Consider the following 14,666-nt stretch of genomic DNA (forward strand, 5'->3'; position numbering starts at 1 on the left):
GTTGAGCTACACTGGCCAACTCTTAACTTAATGATTTTTCTTTCAAAGAGAACTGGAGTTTTATTAATAGATTTTTGAGAGAAGACCTCTGGAGATACCTGGTGTAACCTCTGGCCTGTTGCTGGTTGCAAACCTCATTGAGTAGCTGATGAAGTCAGTTATCTGYTGAGCACTACGCAGTATCCTTCTCAAATCCCCTTCACTGTTTTCCCATAGAGAATTTTAATACTCCAAACCCTACACATCAGTGGGTTGGTTTTAGTGGGCTGATTTCTAAAACTCCCATAATATTTGCTCTCTTGGAAGCTCAGCCGCATGCAACACTGCCAAGTCTGTGCTCACTTCTGCTACGATGAGTTYGAGCATCAGAACATACTCGTACAGCTGCTGGATGAGTCACGGTGGCATTGCCAAGCCAGCTCAATGTTGCTGTCTCTTCCTGTTCAAATATCACTACACTTTGGGTAGCTACAGTCACCTCCTTGATTTTTTGAGCATGCAGTAGAGGCCTGCTGTTGAATCTTGAGCAAGCAGGGCTTTGGTGTCCCCTGCTTCGCAATCAGCACTAGGCTTTGTGTAGCTTAGCCCAGTGTGTGGTCACCCATGAGCTCGGGTCACCCRTGCTCTGGTCACGCTCTACACAAGGCATGGACGAAGAAGCGCGGACGTGGTAGCGATCGCATCAGCCCCTCGAGAGTCAGCCCAGGCACCAGCTCTGCTCAAGTACGTTTTTTAAGTGTCTTTAACTGAGTTAATAGCTCTTGGAGAATTCACAGAGGAAACCCGAAGGAAGGTGTTTGATCTGTCCCTTGATGTCTTAATTAGAAACTCTTCTTTTGTCATGTTGGCTCGTGAAGGTGCTTCTTTGGGCCCTGATACGTGCACCAGCAGGATCTCAGTAAGATCATAGTGCATAATTTTACTTTTTACCATTAATGAACAGACTATGGAGAGAATAAATTCCATTTGGGTTCACCAAATTAAGTTGCAGTCTGAATTGGTCATTGGTCTTTCCAGTGGTGCTGTGGTCTTTTCAGTGCGTTAGCAGCTTTGCAGTACTTCTTGTGGTGTRTTTCTAGATACAGTGCATGTTCTGGGCCAGTTTGACTTATCTCAAAGATGCCTTCATCTTCTCAGAGCCTCAAAAGACTCATGAGCTGTATGTATCATTTCCTGGGTCTGGGAAGACTGAGTACCTATAGCCATGCCCTAAGTAAGAAATTTGTCAGTGTAGTGAGTTGACCATAGAATAGCTGGAGCTTAACAATCTTCTCCAGAAGCATCATAGAGATCCTTGCAGGAGAACTGTAATCACTTGGATGGTGCTTGGAGACATGAGGGACATTCAGCCCTTGRTTGGAAGGAATCTGCCAGCTATATTAGAATATTAATATCAGCTTCTCAAATAGCTCTGCTCTTCAGAGGCCTTTGACCCCTGTGCTGGTTTGCAAGCTCTGTCTTCAATGAAGTAAAATTGACACCATCAMGAGAGCTGAGGGACAGACTATTCTTGAGACATGTTTACAAATTAGGCAGCATACTTGTCTGTGGTATTTCTAAGAAAGCTCTTCTATAGCTGTTGGGGAACGCTTCATCTGTTGTGAGAACAGCTTCCAACTTCTTTAACTTACTGCTCGCAGAGTGATGACGAAACCATCACAGCGATGGTCTGGGTTACTGGTGGCTCAGCAGCGCCGCMGTTTGTGATGCTCTGTGGAAGAGTTTGCAGAACGGTCCTTTGCAGCACACACAGGGGGTCTGTGGCCCAGCCTAAGGACAGCAGCCACCTGCATGCAGGTGAGCAAAGGTTTCCTGCGTCTTACCAAGCACGCGGAGCGCTGCACGTCTCACCCAGAAGCCCTCAAGCTGGAAGAAGTTGGTAGTTCACGTGGTGCCGGCCCCTGAGGGGCACCACGGAGAGCGCAGCGGGCCGGGACATTCCCAACATCCACAGCAGCGGAAGCGTCTCCGAGCGGATCCCTCCCCGCTCTCATTTCCATGAGAGAGCGCCCGGCGTTATCAAACATACGGAGGCGTCTGAGCCCTTTCACACAGCAGTGTAGTTTATGAGTAGCTGGGRAATTGGCATCTGCTAGATTAATAACTTTTTAAGCAGCCTCGATGAAAATGTACCTTTGAAAAGCACGGATGAATTACGCTGGTGGCTTTTCCTYGTATGCTTCCATGAAAGAGATGCTGCAGGGGATGGTAAGATAAATCTAGGTCTTCGTTGGTTTGACCAAAGATTTAGACTCAGTGAATCCTAAACTGTCACTTATAAATACTGAGTATTTTCAGAGCCTTTCAGTGAAGACAATGAAGATGAGAAATATTTTCATAGGGGGAAGCGGAATAGATGACATTATTATCCTTTTTATTGGGATGTTACAAGGAGACCCAGCAGGGCTAACAGAGTACCAGGAAACACCTGAAAATATAAGAGCTTTATATTTTTCCTGTGCCTTTTGCTAGAAGTTTATAACATTCTTGGGTCCCACAATAACATTTTCACATAATTTAGTGTCTTATGCAATTTTAGCAGGAAAATGACACAGAAATTTCCTGTTGTGTGCTTGGCTAAATCATCTGTCTCATTTAAATACAAAAATTAGAGTGCTAAATTAGGATWACATTCTCCACCATGACTGTGATTAATTCTGACAAGTAGAAAAAGGTTGGTAGGTCTTCCTAATTACCAGCTTATGAGGAATACGTATGTATATGTATATTCTTTATAATACACAGATGATATGTATATGATGAAGTGCTAGTAATCTTCATTTCTGTCAGTAGCCTGTTTCTGGGCGTAGCATCACACAAAGGAAATGCAGTTCCTCTTTGAAGGAAAAACAAAGTAGAAACATGGAGAGCAGTAAATATTTCAGTGTGAGAATCCTTCGAGGAGGCGTCGGAGAAGCAGCAGCTGAGATCCCAGGGCGGYTTCTCTGCTCTCGTCCGTTAGCAGCAGCCCTGCCCGTCTCGCTGCGGGAGCCGAGTGGCTCCTGCTTCTCCCGGCTCCGGCTTTCTGGCCTGCCCTCCTGCAGGAGCTCAGTGCCGCTCCTCTGCAAAACACTCGGCCTCAGCGGGGTTCGCAGGGGCTCACATCACAGGTGAGGGGATGTGTGTTGGCCACACAGAGATTGCCCGCTCGGACAGCAAAGCTCTGTTATCAGTTCGGACCAGATCCTTTCCTTTGTGTGACACTGCTGCTAGCACCATGGCTGTGTGTGTTGTCAGCGAAGCGCTTTCAGATGAGCCATAAATAATGAGRTTCACTGTTTTTATTAATTGTTACTGTCACGGAGATGCACAGAAGCGTCTCTAAAAATACAGTCGGTTCCAGGCCCATCTCTCCCACAGGTTTGAAGTCTCTGCCATTGGAATTRCGGGATGGAATATATGACTAAAGTCAGCTAGAATACCCAGAACAAAACCAGCTGCTTTTTAGCTTGCACATTTTATGCATCTTACCATAAGTTAAGGATGCAAAATATAACTTGATGTATCTTTGCCCAGATCAGMTGTCCTAGAGGCTTTCATATGATCTCCTGTAACCTTCTAGGCCCGTTGTTTTCTATCAGTTGAAAGAGAATGGAAGTTCTGTGGCAACTAATGTTTTGAAAGCCCCCCTAAAAAGCAAAATTGCTCATTTAACTTGTATATTTGTATATTTAGGAATACATCTAAGCAGTTCTGAAAAAAAAAAAAATGGCTTGCCTATCATTTTGTGGGTCTTTAAGACAGAGAGAAAGCAAGTAGTGTGAATGCACTYTAGTGCTTTTAACCCTGTGTGAAATAAAGAACAGGAGAGTGAAATCTCCGTGCAAAAAAAAGGTGGAAAGGAAATGAGCTACCACATTCCCTAGGGAAAGCTTAGAAATGGATTGGGAGAAAGAGAGAGCCAGAGGCTTCAGTTTGTAGCTTTTGCTGCCCCAGAATTTATGAGATTCCTGGAGATTGTTTTCCATTTCATTGTCTTTGCAGGGAGGAATCCTAACGGACCCTGTGTCTTTCTTCAGGACCTTTGGGGAAAATCTTGACAGAAACACCTGCAGTTTTTGTCTGTGTGATTCATATTATGTTCCCTGGAAGTTCTGCAGCTGAAAAGACCTGCTCAAAACCTGGGAATACATGCAGAAGTTTTCCAAAGTTAGTCCAGATGAGGCTAACCAATGAGGGAAAAAGGGAAAAAAAGAGGGTCTAACAGCTGAATTTCATAGAAACAGAAAATTAAAACATATGTGACAAATATATTGGGTACCTAATACCATGTCTAGGTGATTAGGTGAATTGATCTCTTTTTTAGAGCAATATTGTCACTGGACTCAGGCTGAACAAGTGCTCGGCTCCTTAGAAAAATCAGCAAATCACTTCTATTYAGTTGTATAAATGTTGACGTAGAAGCCATATTTCCCTGCACAATCAGGTTGTAAAAATTGCAATTTCATTGTATAATGCTTTGTAAATTCTCTATTATTATATTGTTATGCCTTTAGACTAGCTCACAAGAAAGATGAGATTTTCTTTTTTTATATATATTCCTGACGTTTTATTGGAATTGCTCACCAATTTTGGGTCTAGTTCTCCTGACCGTCTGGATGGCTGACAGGACTGTGAAAACTAATCAGAGTATTCACCTTCTTTCAGATTTCCAGGCTTTTGGTCTGAAGAAAGGAATGTTTTTCAATCCAGATCCTTACCTGAAGATCTCCATCCAGCCTGGCAAACATAGCATCTTCCCAGCACTTCCTCATCATGGACAGGAGAAGAGATCCAAGATCATGTGTAACACTGTTAACCCTATCTGGCAAGGAGAGGTAAGCAGTTTGTGTGTCTTGAGATTCTCCTTAAAAAAGGGAAGTGACTCCAGCAACGTGTCCTGAGTTACTGGTGAAATCCTTTCTTGTCTACGTAGCCCTTGGCCTAACTTCACTCGATGTGWAGTTCATGATGTGCTGTTTTGGTGTAAAACACATAATTTACCACAAAGATGAATTGTAATTTATCAAGGTGTTCATTGAAGATAGGCATAATCTAGAATTGAAGAGTAAGCGTGCATTGTTAGAAATGCTGCTGCATTTCTAGATAGATTATCACACAGCTAATACAAGGAGAGGAGACACTATGTGAAGCAGAGTAAATGCAGCATGCAAATAAAAAGAATCTATGTGTGTGATWGATTGAAAAAATGCCAGTGGTAATGTAAGTTAAAGGCAACATTGGCACATTTGCCTATCACCTTGAAAATATGCTTTGTAGTTTGGTGCTCCTTGTAGAAAGAGCTCCGTAGGTGTTAATGAGATCTGAGAGTTTAATTGTTGCCTGCTGTTTTTTAATTACACCCAGAATGGCAACAGACAACAAAGGATGAGAAGTCTCTTCAGAATTAAAGGAACSTGGCACAAAGGCTGCGAGTTACTGTTGCTCCCTGTCAGACCAATGTCTCCACTTCAGGAAAGAGTCAAAGTAAATAAACAGACTCTATMAAATTGTTCAAGTTCAATGCAAATTGCAAAATACAGTGGGGATAATTAGTTCAAACTGCATAGATGTGGAAGCGTGAGTGGAGAAAGACAGGAAAAACATCTGTGAATGCTCCTGCCCTCCAGAGCATGGTCTAGAAGYCAGGGAGCACGTTGGATTGTGCAACATGGGAGCCAGTGCGTGTCACTCCCAGGGTGCATGTGCTGGCACAGGGTGCAGATGGCAGGAGCCGGTGGCCCTCCCGGCAGGACCCAGCACGTGGCTGTGGCCCCAGCGCGCTGTGGCAGCCAGGTGTTAGCTGCTGAGGGGACACAGGCTCTCCTCGTTCCTAGGGGGGGCATCAGCTCTGCTCAGCGAGGCTGACGACAGCCTCTTGAGAGGCATTCGGCGTTGCTCTCAGCAAGGAAAGCCAGAGCCACTGGCTCTCATGGTAAAATCCTTTTGCTTTGCTGCAGGATAAATAGCCAGAGAGTAGGAATGTGACCCCAATAAAATGTCAGGGGTGTCTTCTCTGGCCGGGTAGGTTGGCCGAGTTTGCAAACTGACAGTTGTTTTCCAGTGGAATTTTGCAGTGAGGAAAGGAGAGGCGATGAGGTGGCCTGACTGCAGGCAGGGGAAAGGAAAGGAACCCTGCGCTGCAGGCGGCCCCGCTGCTCCTCCTCGCCCCTGGTGGCCTGTGAGTGCCCGGCGAGCCCAAGCCAAGCACATAGTTGTGCACGTGTCCAGTTTCTACCTTTCCACCACGTGATGTGGAGACGCTGGCTGCGCGCACGTGGCTGCACCCCACGCACATCAGCTGCTCTGGAGACCTTTTTCTTTAGCACTGGAAAGTTGGTTTCTGTTGCAAAGAGGTTTTTCTTCTGCTTTGTTGCTCCATGTGGCAAGGGAAGGATGAAGACTACAGGCTTGTGCTGAGTGGTGGTGGTTGTCATTCTCTGTCCACCCTTTACACTGATGGATGTGGCTATATGAAGTGAAAATCGTTGAGCAATCACAGCTATTTCGTTAAATGGATCAGTCACTAGTTTTTTTTTTTCTCTCCCCAAAAATATTTTTGGCAGTGCTTTATTTTGGAAGGATGATTCTTTCCTAAGATCTTCTGTCACTATACATCTCCGCTTGTCACTAGAAGCCAGATGGTCCTTTTTTAATTGAGTGATGTATGGCTGCTCAACGTCCTTGACGTAGTCTGGAATACGGAAAGGAAACRGTTCATTCAGTAGGAATATCTGCACACTGCAGTTATGTTTCATGCTCTTGATGATTGCTTTTGGCAAATTCAGAAGCAAGAACCTGCCTTGGTTTTGCAGGAGTTCCCCACCAAAACAAAATCCTACTGACTAAGAGAAAATGATTCATTTATTTGCCTACGTCAATACACTCTGATGCTCCTCCTCTTACACTGACTAGATGTTATTGTTTGCATAATCACCAGCTGCTTTATAATAACCCTCTGGGTGCACCGCGGTGCCGCAGCCGATTCCCCATCCATGTCCCACGTAGCGCTGGTGGTCGCCTTCATCGGAGAGGCCGGCAAACGCAGTTCCGCACAAGCTRTCCTGAATCCCAGCCGGGTGGTTTCACGGGGCTTTTTATACAAGAGGACATAAGCGAGTGTAAATTTCTAATCCCATTTCGAGCCGTGGAAGAGGGCTCTGTGGGAGGCAGACGAACGTGGTCGTGGCTGCCCTGCCTCCCTTGCTGGTGGCAGAGACCCAGCGTGTCCCAGCCTGGGGCCGCTGGCTGCAGCAGGGTCAATGTGCTGGGCTCGGAGCGGGGCYCTCCCTAACGTGGGCGTCTGCCTGGCAGCGCACAAAACTGCAGCAGGGCAAGGGGCCCCTTGTCCTACCACGGTRACTGCAGGTAAAATGCAGTGAAAATACAGGAAGAAAATGTTGTTTTCCCAAATACTTTATTTGTCTGGTAGAATTGAGAAAGGTGAATATGGGTCATATCTCCTCAATTCCCTTCTAGGAGAATAGTGCTGTTTGTTTCCATGTTGTTTCTTGTCATGCTCTCTTTAAAAAGGTTTTGTAGGCAAGGAGTAAAGTGATAGTTCAGGCAGATCTGGCTACAAAATTTGAATATAACAGAGACCCTCAGCTGCCTAATTCAATAGGTGTCAGTTTACTTAATTGACTTTTTTCAGTGGCAAGGCATTTATTTTTGTTTCTTCAAAGGATTTTGAGCAATTAGGTATCACAAGCAACGAAGCAAACCAGCTTAAGGAGTTTACACTCCTCAAGCTGTTTAGCAGATTCTCTCTGTGATTTTTGCAAGTGCAGTGCTTGAGGCCATCTGGACTTTCCCATACACATCCTAGTGATATTCCTCTTAACTGTAGTAGTTTGTTCTAGCTAACTGCTTTTTAATGTTTTGTTTATTTACCAGTGAGAGAAGAGAGAGCCAGTGAGTGGAGAAATGGGCAGGAGAAGGCTATAAAACTTGGCTGCTGCAGCTACCTGTGCGGTTAAGGTAGAGGGAAGTGTTACCTGTTAGGGGACACATCAGTTTTTGGCTCTGATATGGGCTCAGGTGAGGGATACTTAATGTCATACAAAACTAGAGCAGTGCAAAGGATACTTGATGAAGGGTGGAGCTTTTCAATACAAACGTAAACCATTCAAGGGGCTTTAACACATTTGCATGAAGATTGTGACTTTAAACTAGGAAGAGGTTGGCTTTGTTCTGATTGAACTAATTGCATTATTCTTTAACTGAGATAACCTTTTCCCCTTTCACTGGCAATTGCCAAAAATCAGCTGCAGAAACAGAAGATCCCTTGCATGTAAATTTAAGTCCAGCATGGGCCAGCGAAACCCAGATCCTGAGTTCAGCGAGAGCTTTGCCAAAGGCTTCTTTGGGAGCAAGTGAAGCCTCACGAGTGGTAGCTTCACTGTGAACCATTTCTGCACATGTGCTGAGGCAAAGTGTTAAACAGACACAGCTCAGCTCTACAGAAAAGCTGTGATTTTGAAGCTGCAGCTTTTTGAATATCTGGTGATGGTTTAAATGCRAAGGCCCAAGACATCTTCACCTCCTTCAGCAATGGGTTACGGTGAGGAAAAATTAGATGATTTTAGTATATTCTTCTAGAAGAAATGCATTATAATTGCAGCTTGCACCTAGAAGACTGCATCAGTCTTGCTAGTCATCTATTTGCCTGCTCATGAGAGTCCTCAGGTACTTCCAGTCTACGCTGCACTAACTAATTTGTAGACAACATGTGAGGGATGAAGAAGAATCATAACTGGCTCTAGAAGCAGTTGTTTGGGCTTGATTTTTCCAGTTCTTTTCCATTTCTAATGGCTGAGTGCTGAAATCGGCCATTAACAAAGAGACATCTTCCAGGCCTTTTCCAAGCTGTTGGAGAACTTAGGATGACCCTCTTAGTCAGTAACTCTGAAGTTTAAAGAACACATGMAACAAATGGGAGGGAACTTTTTTCTCCCATCTGTTTCAATTAGAGAGAGATAGCAGTCCCGGAGGAGAATCTAGGAATTCAACTCATGCAAGACCCTATTCCCCTTTGAGGGAGTTCAGTAGAAAGAGCTGGCCCAGATCTCACAAGAGCAGCACAAATCTGCGTGCTCCCTTCTCACTACAGGGCACGAAACGTTGTGCCCTGCCTGAATATGGAACCGCGTTAGCTCCGGTGCTCCGTGGTCCCCGCCGGATCCCGGGGAATGGACCCTGTTTGCAGGGGTGCCCCAGCCTTCAGCAGCAGTGGAGCGTGTGCCCCGTAGCGGTGACGTTGCTGTGTTTGGGGTTGTCTTTGCTCAACACCGCAGCAGGCTTGAGAAACTGGGGCTCCCCACAAGCTCATCGGGTGGTTCAGTGAAGTTGTATGGGACAGCAGGGCCCTATAGGGCTCTGAGTGGGGAGTGGGGTACCTGGCATGGAAAGCGGTGAGGACATTAATAATGTAATTGCTCCACTGGAGCATTTGGAACGAACAACCCGCTAATGAAATAGCCAGCTGAAAGACTAAATCTGTCTTCATCCATCAAAAGTAATTTACAGCCTTTTAAGATTTACTTCTGCTCATATTGTCCCTGTGGCGTAATAGCTATCATAGATGGAATTTCTGTTTAATTATATCACTTTTTCAACTCCAGATCAAGAGCCTTATTCTTCCTGTCACCTCTGTTTAATTTAGCTACTTCCACCAGTTGTATTGAGTGTTTTTAAATGACTGAACTTGCTCTAACTGTCTAATTGGTGTAAGTGGACGTATACTGCTCGTTTCAACAGCTTCCTTAGTTTTCTTGAGAGCTGATCACTAGGATAGCTTTGAACTATCTGTATTCACAGATGCAAGTAACACTGGTAAAGAAAAAAAAACAGTAATTAATCTTTATTATCACATAACTTTATATGAAAATTACTCTTCAACTCTAGAAGTGGTTTTATTATCCTGTAAATGGATAGGGTGATGTAGCATTAGCACATGCCATCATTCTTCATCATACGTAAGTCACGTACAAAATCCCCATGTGATCTATTCATGTTAAAGAAATGAATCATCTGTGTATGTAAACTCATCAGTGGGCCTGGGAAGCTGTAAAACCTGTGCACACGAGAGGAGACTCCTAATGACGTTCTACTGACGAGAGCCCAAACAGGTGCCTCATCGTTTGGCCCCCATGTTGGTGTGGTTCTGTTCATGCCTTGCATCTAAGTAGTCCCAAAACACATGGGCTGGATTCCTTTCTGGTGCAACTAAGCCAGGTGATGTGCTCCAGGTGTGCATCGAAAGTTCCTCAGTCCCAGGGACTGGGTTTAGTGGAGACAGTGCCTGAAGAAACCCTTGGGGCAAGTCTGGATGCAGAGCACGGGCTGTCCCAGTCTGTGCCGGCAGCACCACGGGGCTCGCGGCTGTAGACGCAGTCTTCATATTCCAGTGATCAGGCAGCATCAGCTCATCAGCTTCCATAAGGCCTCCCTACAGGTGCTCATGGCATGTGCCACCTTTCGTCCTATCCCAAGGAACTTTAACCACTTTTGCTCACATTCTCAGTAGCTTCCTTTCAGAAGTAGCCCCAACAACTGACCATTTATTTCAACCCAACTCAAAAATGTTTRGAGGACAGTGAAAAGGTCTTCTCCCTCTCTTGTCCCACCAACTCCATGGGTTTTCCAAACTGGGAGTCTTCCAGGGCCAGGCAGCTAGTTGCTCCCCTTGTTCCAGTGTGGTTCCTTGCGATGAGGAAGTCCGTGGCCCCCATTCATCTTCATCTAACCTGTAAATGGGAAATATCTTATGCCAAGCCAGTAARGTGTAGTCAAAGGGACAGCTGATCCAGCCCATGGATGAGCTGGGAATGGTGCTGTTTGTAGAGCCTGGCACCCTGTGAGAAGCAGGTTGCTCTTGGTGGTGATTTCTTGGCCATTCTGCTGAGGCAGATAACCTGCCGTGTCCGAGGGGAGCCGTGTCCTGCCGGCTCAGGCCGCACCTCAGGGGCCAGGAGCAGCAGCTGAGGGGGAATGCGGCGTGATGCACTGGGACTAAAACAACGCCATGGGCTGGGAGGGGCTTAACCAGGAATATAAACTGAATCTCTTGTTTCTTATCCATCTGTCCAYTGGCTTCTGTAGAGGAACTATGAACTTCAGGTCCTGTGTTATCTTTTAAGGATCTGTCCACTACTCCTTTCTTATAAAATGCTTTACATTAATTTATTTAAGAAATCCAGTAAAATCATCAAGTTTGAGCTGCCATTTTATTTATTTTTTTTTGTGGACTCTCCTTCCCCTGTGCTCCCATTTCTGCTGTTATGCAGATAAATGCATTATCAGTAATTAGACAAAGCCTTTTTTCTTGAGTAGGGCTTTAGCCTTGAAGCTATAGCTGTTTTTTTATAGACAAGTTTTCATTTGTGGTGAAATCCCAAGCTTTCTTTGAGGATTTTGGGAGTGCAGTAGAAAGAGAGCACATAAAATCTGACCACAGCTACAGGAAGACCACGTCCATGCAGCCATTCCCAGGCTGGCTTGAGCTCTGGGCAGTTGGAGAGCCAAGCCCTGTTGAGTTCTCACGCTCTGATGTAACTTTGCCAAAAACAGCCAGAAATGTTATTTTCACTTTATTTTTTGACTGTGGAAAAAAGCCTATCTCTGTAAACTTGCGTTACAGTTTTTTTACAGTTTACAAAACAGTTAGTTTCAGTGTAAGCTCTACTGTCTTTGGGTTGCCATTAATTTCTTGGCTGGGCTTGCAGAGTTCCCACTAGCTGCTGGAGTTCAGGTAACTTTACTTTTGCAAAGACCTTGGTCCAGCTTGGAGTCTTGTCAGGCCCCAACTGTTGCAGAAAGAAAAGCAAAAGATTCCTGTTATTTCAAAATCCAGCCAGTCTCCTAAAGATGCACACAGAGTAGACTTTTTATACTAGACCCTGTGCAAATACTTACTTGACATTACAGCAAAACCTAAAAAACTAGTAGATYGTATTCATCCTCTTCATGTATGGAAACATTTATTTCAAATGTTCTCAACCTTCCTAGATACACACTCCTGTAGAGTAAGGTGRTGGTGAGGAATCAGAGCAAGGGAAAGGTATTTGAGAAATATTACCAAGAAAAAAAAGTTCCTTTTACTCTTTGTATCTGCTGTGTTCTAATAAGATGCCTTGACCTCATTTGACGTCTTCTAATCTTAATGGAAATATTTGTCACAGAATAGCTGAATTACGTAGGTGCATGGGACACATCTTTGATGGAGATGAAAAGAATTTTCACGGGTGTAAAATGCAGTGTCCTGCTTGGCGGCAAAATGAAAACAAAAATGAAAAGTCTGTAAGAAGCTTGCTTTGCTGTTGGAAAAGGTGAGGTAGTGCTGCAGCCCATAGCTGCCAGGAGGGAAAGAAGGCATCCATGGGAGGTGATTATTTTGTGTATTTGTTTTGTGAGTTGGCTGCTTCAGCAGGTTCCCAGCAGTTACCGGGTTCCTCAGCTCCCCGCCACACCAGCAAGGGAAGTGAGAGTAGGTCCATCCTTTCATTAGCAAGAACCTGAAAGGAGGCTGCTTAAGATGGATGCAGTCCACAAGAGACATTCTGACCACGCGCCAGCTTAAGCTGAGTAGCTTAACCTGTGTGTAAAACCTTTGGGATAGAAACATCCCTCCTGAGAGATGAACATGCTGTCCATGGCCTGTTTCTAGTCAGCTGCACTGGAGCTATCTGGAGCTCGTGGTGGGAACGCGCCATGCCCCAGGGCTGTGAGGGAAAGCAGACCCTCCTCGTGGGCCTTTGCCCACACTCCCTTAGCGAGCGGCTCCGAGCAGAAATGCCAGGTTGAAAATGCAGGTGCTGTTTTTTTCTTGGATGAGACTATTCGAATACTGGTGATTGGCAGAAGGCGTATTTGGAATAAGGGTGGTATGGGGTAGTACAGATTCCCAGTATAGATACCACGAGGATTTCAGAGCTGCCTGTTACATTGGGTAAACTTGCTCCTGCAGAACGCTATTTTTTGCTCTCCCGTGGGACTGTTGGAAAGTCAGTATCCACATAAACGTTTGTTCTCCCCTTTGCTTCCATGTGCTTTGAACCAGAGCTGGTTTCAAATACATTAAACAAGTCAATATCAGCTGGTTCTCAATTTGAGTGGGAAAGAGGGTTTTTCAGGATTCTTTTCATAGCTGATTGATAGAAAAATGCCCACTGACTTCTTGGTCTTGAGACCGAGAGTCCCAAAAGCAACCTGAAGACCTGAAGCAACTTGTGAACTAGCTCTCCGATGCTTCTGTAGGTGCCGGGCCTCGGATTTGATTACAGATCTCACCTGTCCTTAAAAGAGCCGTGTGGAGGGCCCTCTAGGAAGGTCCCCAGCTGCACTGTTAGCTCAGCAGCAGCCTCCTGAGACGGCCATGGGGGACAGCGAGGGCAGTGATTGCCATAAAACAAGGCCAAGCGCCCAGGTGAGTGAGAGGAGGCCGGGTGCCCAGGTGAGTAGGGCCACGAGGCACCTTGCAGAGCGCAGGGCCCACGTGAGGGGGCCAGCCCCACTGGGGGTGACTGCACGTGGGTGCCTGAGATGCACACGGACCTGCCAGGAGGATTCACGGTCAGTTGGGCTACAGCCTTCACCTCACCGGTTTGCAGATGCGGCCGTTGCGCTGCCGAAAAAGGGGAAAAAAAGGGGAAAAAAATCAGCAAAGGCACAGAAAATGAGCCGTGGCTGTCGTGAAAATATACAGCTTAAAGATTGCTCTCTGAGGTAGTGAAAGAAGATGGAAGGTAGCCAATAGCAGCTGCAAAGCATACGGGAACCTGGCTGCAAGGAATGATGCTCGTAAAAATCTAGTGGGATTCCAAGTAATATAAGACTTGCAGTAAAAGACGTGGCAGTAACATCAACAAAATGGAAGAAGACTTGCTCTAAAAATGCTTCCCTTCAGCTGATGTTGTCAGTGTGGGCACATATAAGAAACAGCATTAGGTTCCCGCATCTAAAGAGAGTGTGTTTTTATTTCACATGTTGATCACATAGCCTCTGCTTCTCAGCCCTCCGTGGAGTGAATTATTCATCACAACATCACTCAGTGTAAACCCAAGGGTACCGCCGAATTCATAAGCAGAGTCTTCTCTTCAAACTTGCGGGTAGGAAGTTTATGCTGTTGATCCTCAGTGTACAAACTGGCTGTTGCTGTGTGACAGGCAAGAGGAAAGCATCACTGAATACAGCAGTATTACACTGCTGCCCAGCTGCATTAGGTGTGTCAGAGAAGACCCTGACTTTCAGGGCCCTTTCTGTTGCAGATGGATGAGATGTTAAAGGCCTGGAGCAGTGGAAATGCAGCCAGTGTTTCATGGCCAAGGCAAAGGGGCTGGCACTTGTCAGAATAGAAGAGAAGGGAAGAAACAGAGAGAAATTAGGGCTTGCTAGCGATTAGCTTCCGCGACTAAAGAAGGCAGAGCTATCTTTAAATATCACAGAAACCTACATGTTTTCAGAAATGATTGGTTGAATCATTTGAAATGAAATGACTGAATGAAAATGGTTCAGTGAAAAATGATTGAAAATGATTTCCAACTTCTCCAATCTATGTGTTTTGGTAGAGTTCRTTTTTCAAAAGGCAAGTGCCCAGTGTTTTTGCAATGAGGATTCCTTAGGGCTTCTCAGGTTGGAAGACCTAAYCCTTAGGCATCCCTTTGAAAAATCCTGTCCATCAAGAGCTA

At 45.4% G+C, this 14,666-nt stretch overlaps 1 protein-coding gene across 1 annotated transcript in view; it reads left to right on the forward strand.

Annotated features, from left to right (window-relative positions):
- HECW1 (HECT, C2 and WW domain containing E3 ubiquitin protein ligase 1) overlaps positions 1 to 14,666 on the forward strand; it is a 138,828-nt gene that overhangs the window by 85,104 nt on the left and 39,058 nt on the right. The window contains exon 6 of the mRNA XM_026047677.1: positions 4,648 to 4,817. Within this exon, the coding sequence (XP_025903462.1) occupies positions 4,648 to 4,817 (170 nt within the window). The remainder of the gene's footprint in view (positions 1 to 4,647; positions 4,818 to 14,666) is intronic.

Source organism: Nothoprocta perdicaria, unplaced genomic scaffold (genome assembly GCF_003342845.1).
Source record: "Nothoprocta perdicaria isolate Ctin4 unplaced genomic scaffold, notPer1 scaffold_5, whole genome shotgun sequence".
In the NCBI taxonomy this organism is placed as follows: Eukaryota; Metazoa; Chordata; class Aves; order Tinamiformes; family Tinamidae; genus Nothoprocta; species Nothoprocta perdicaria.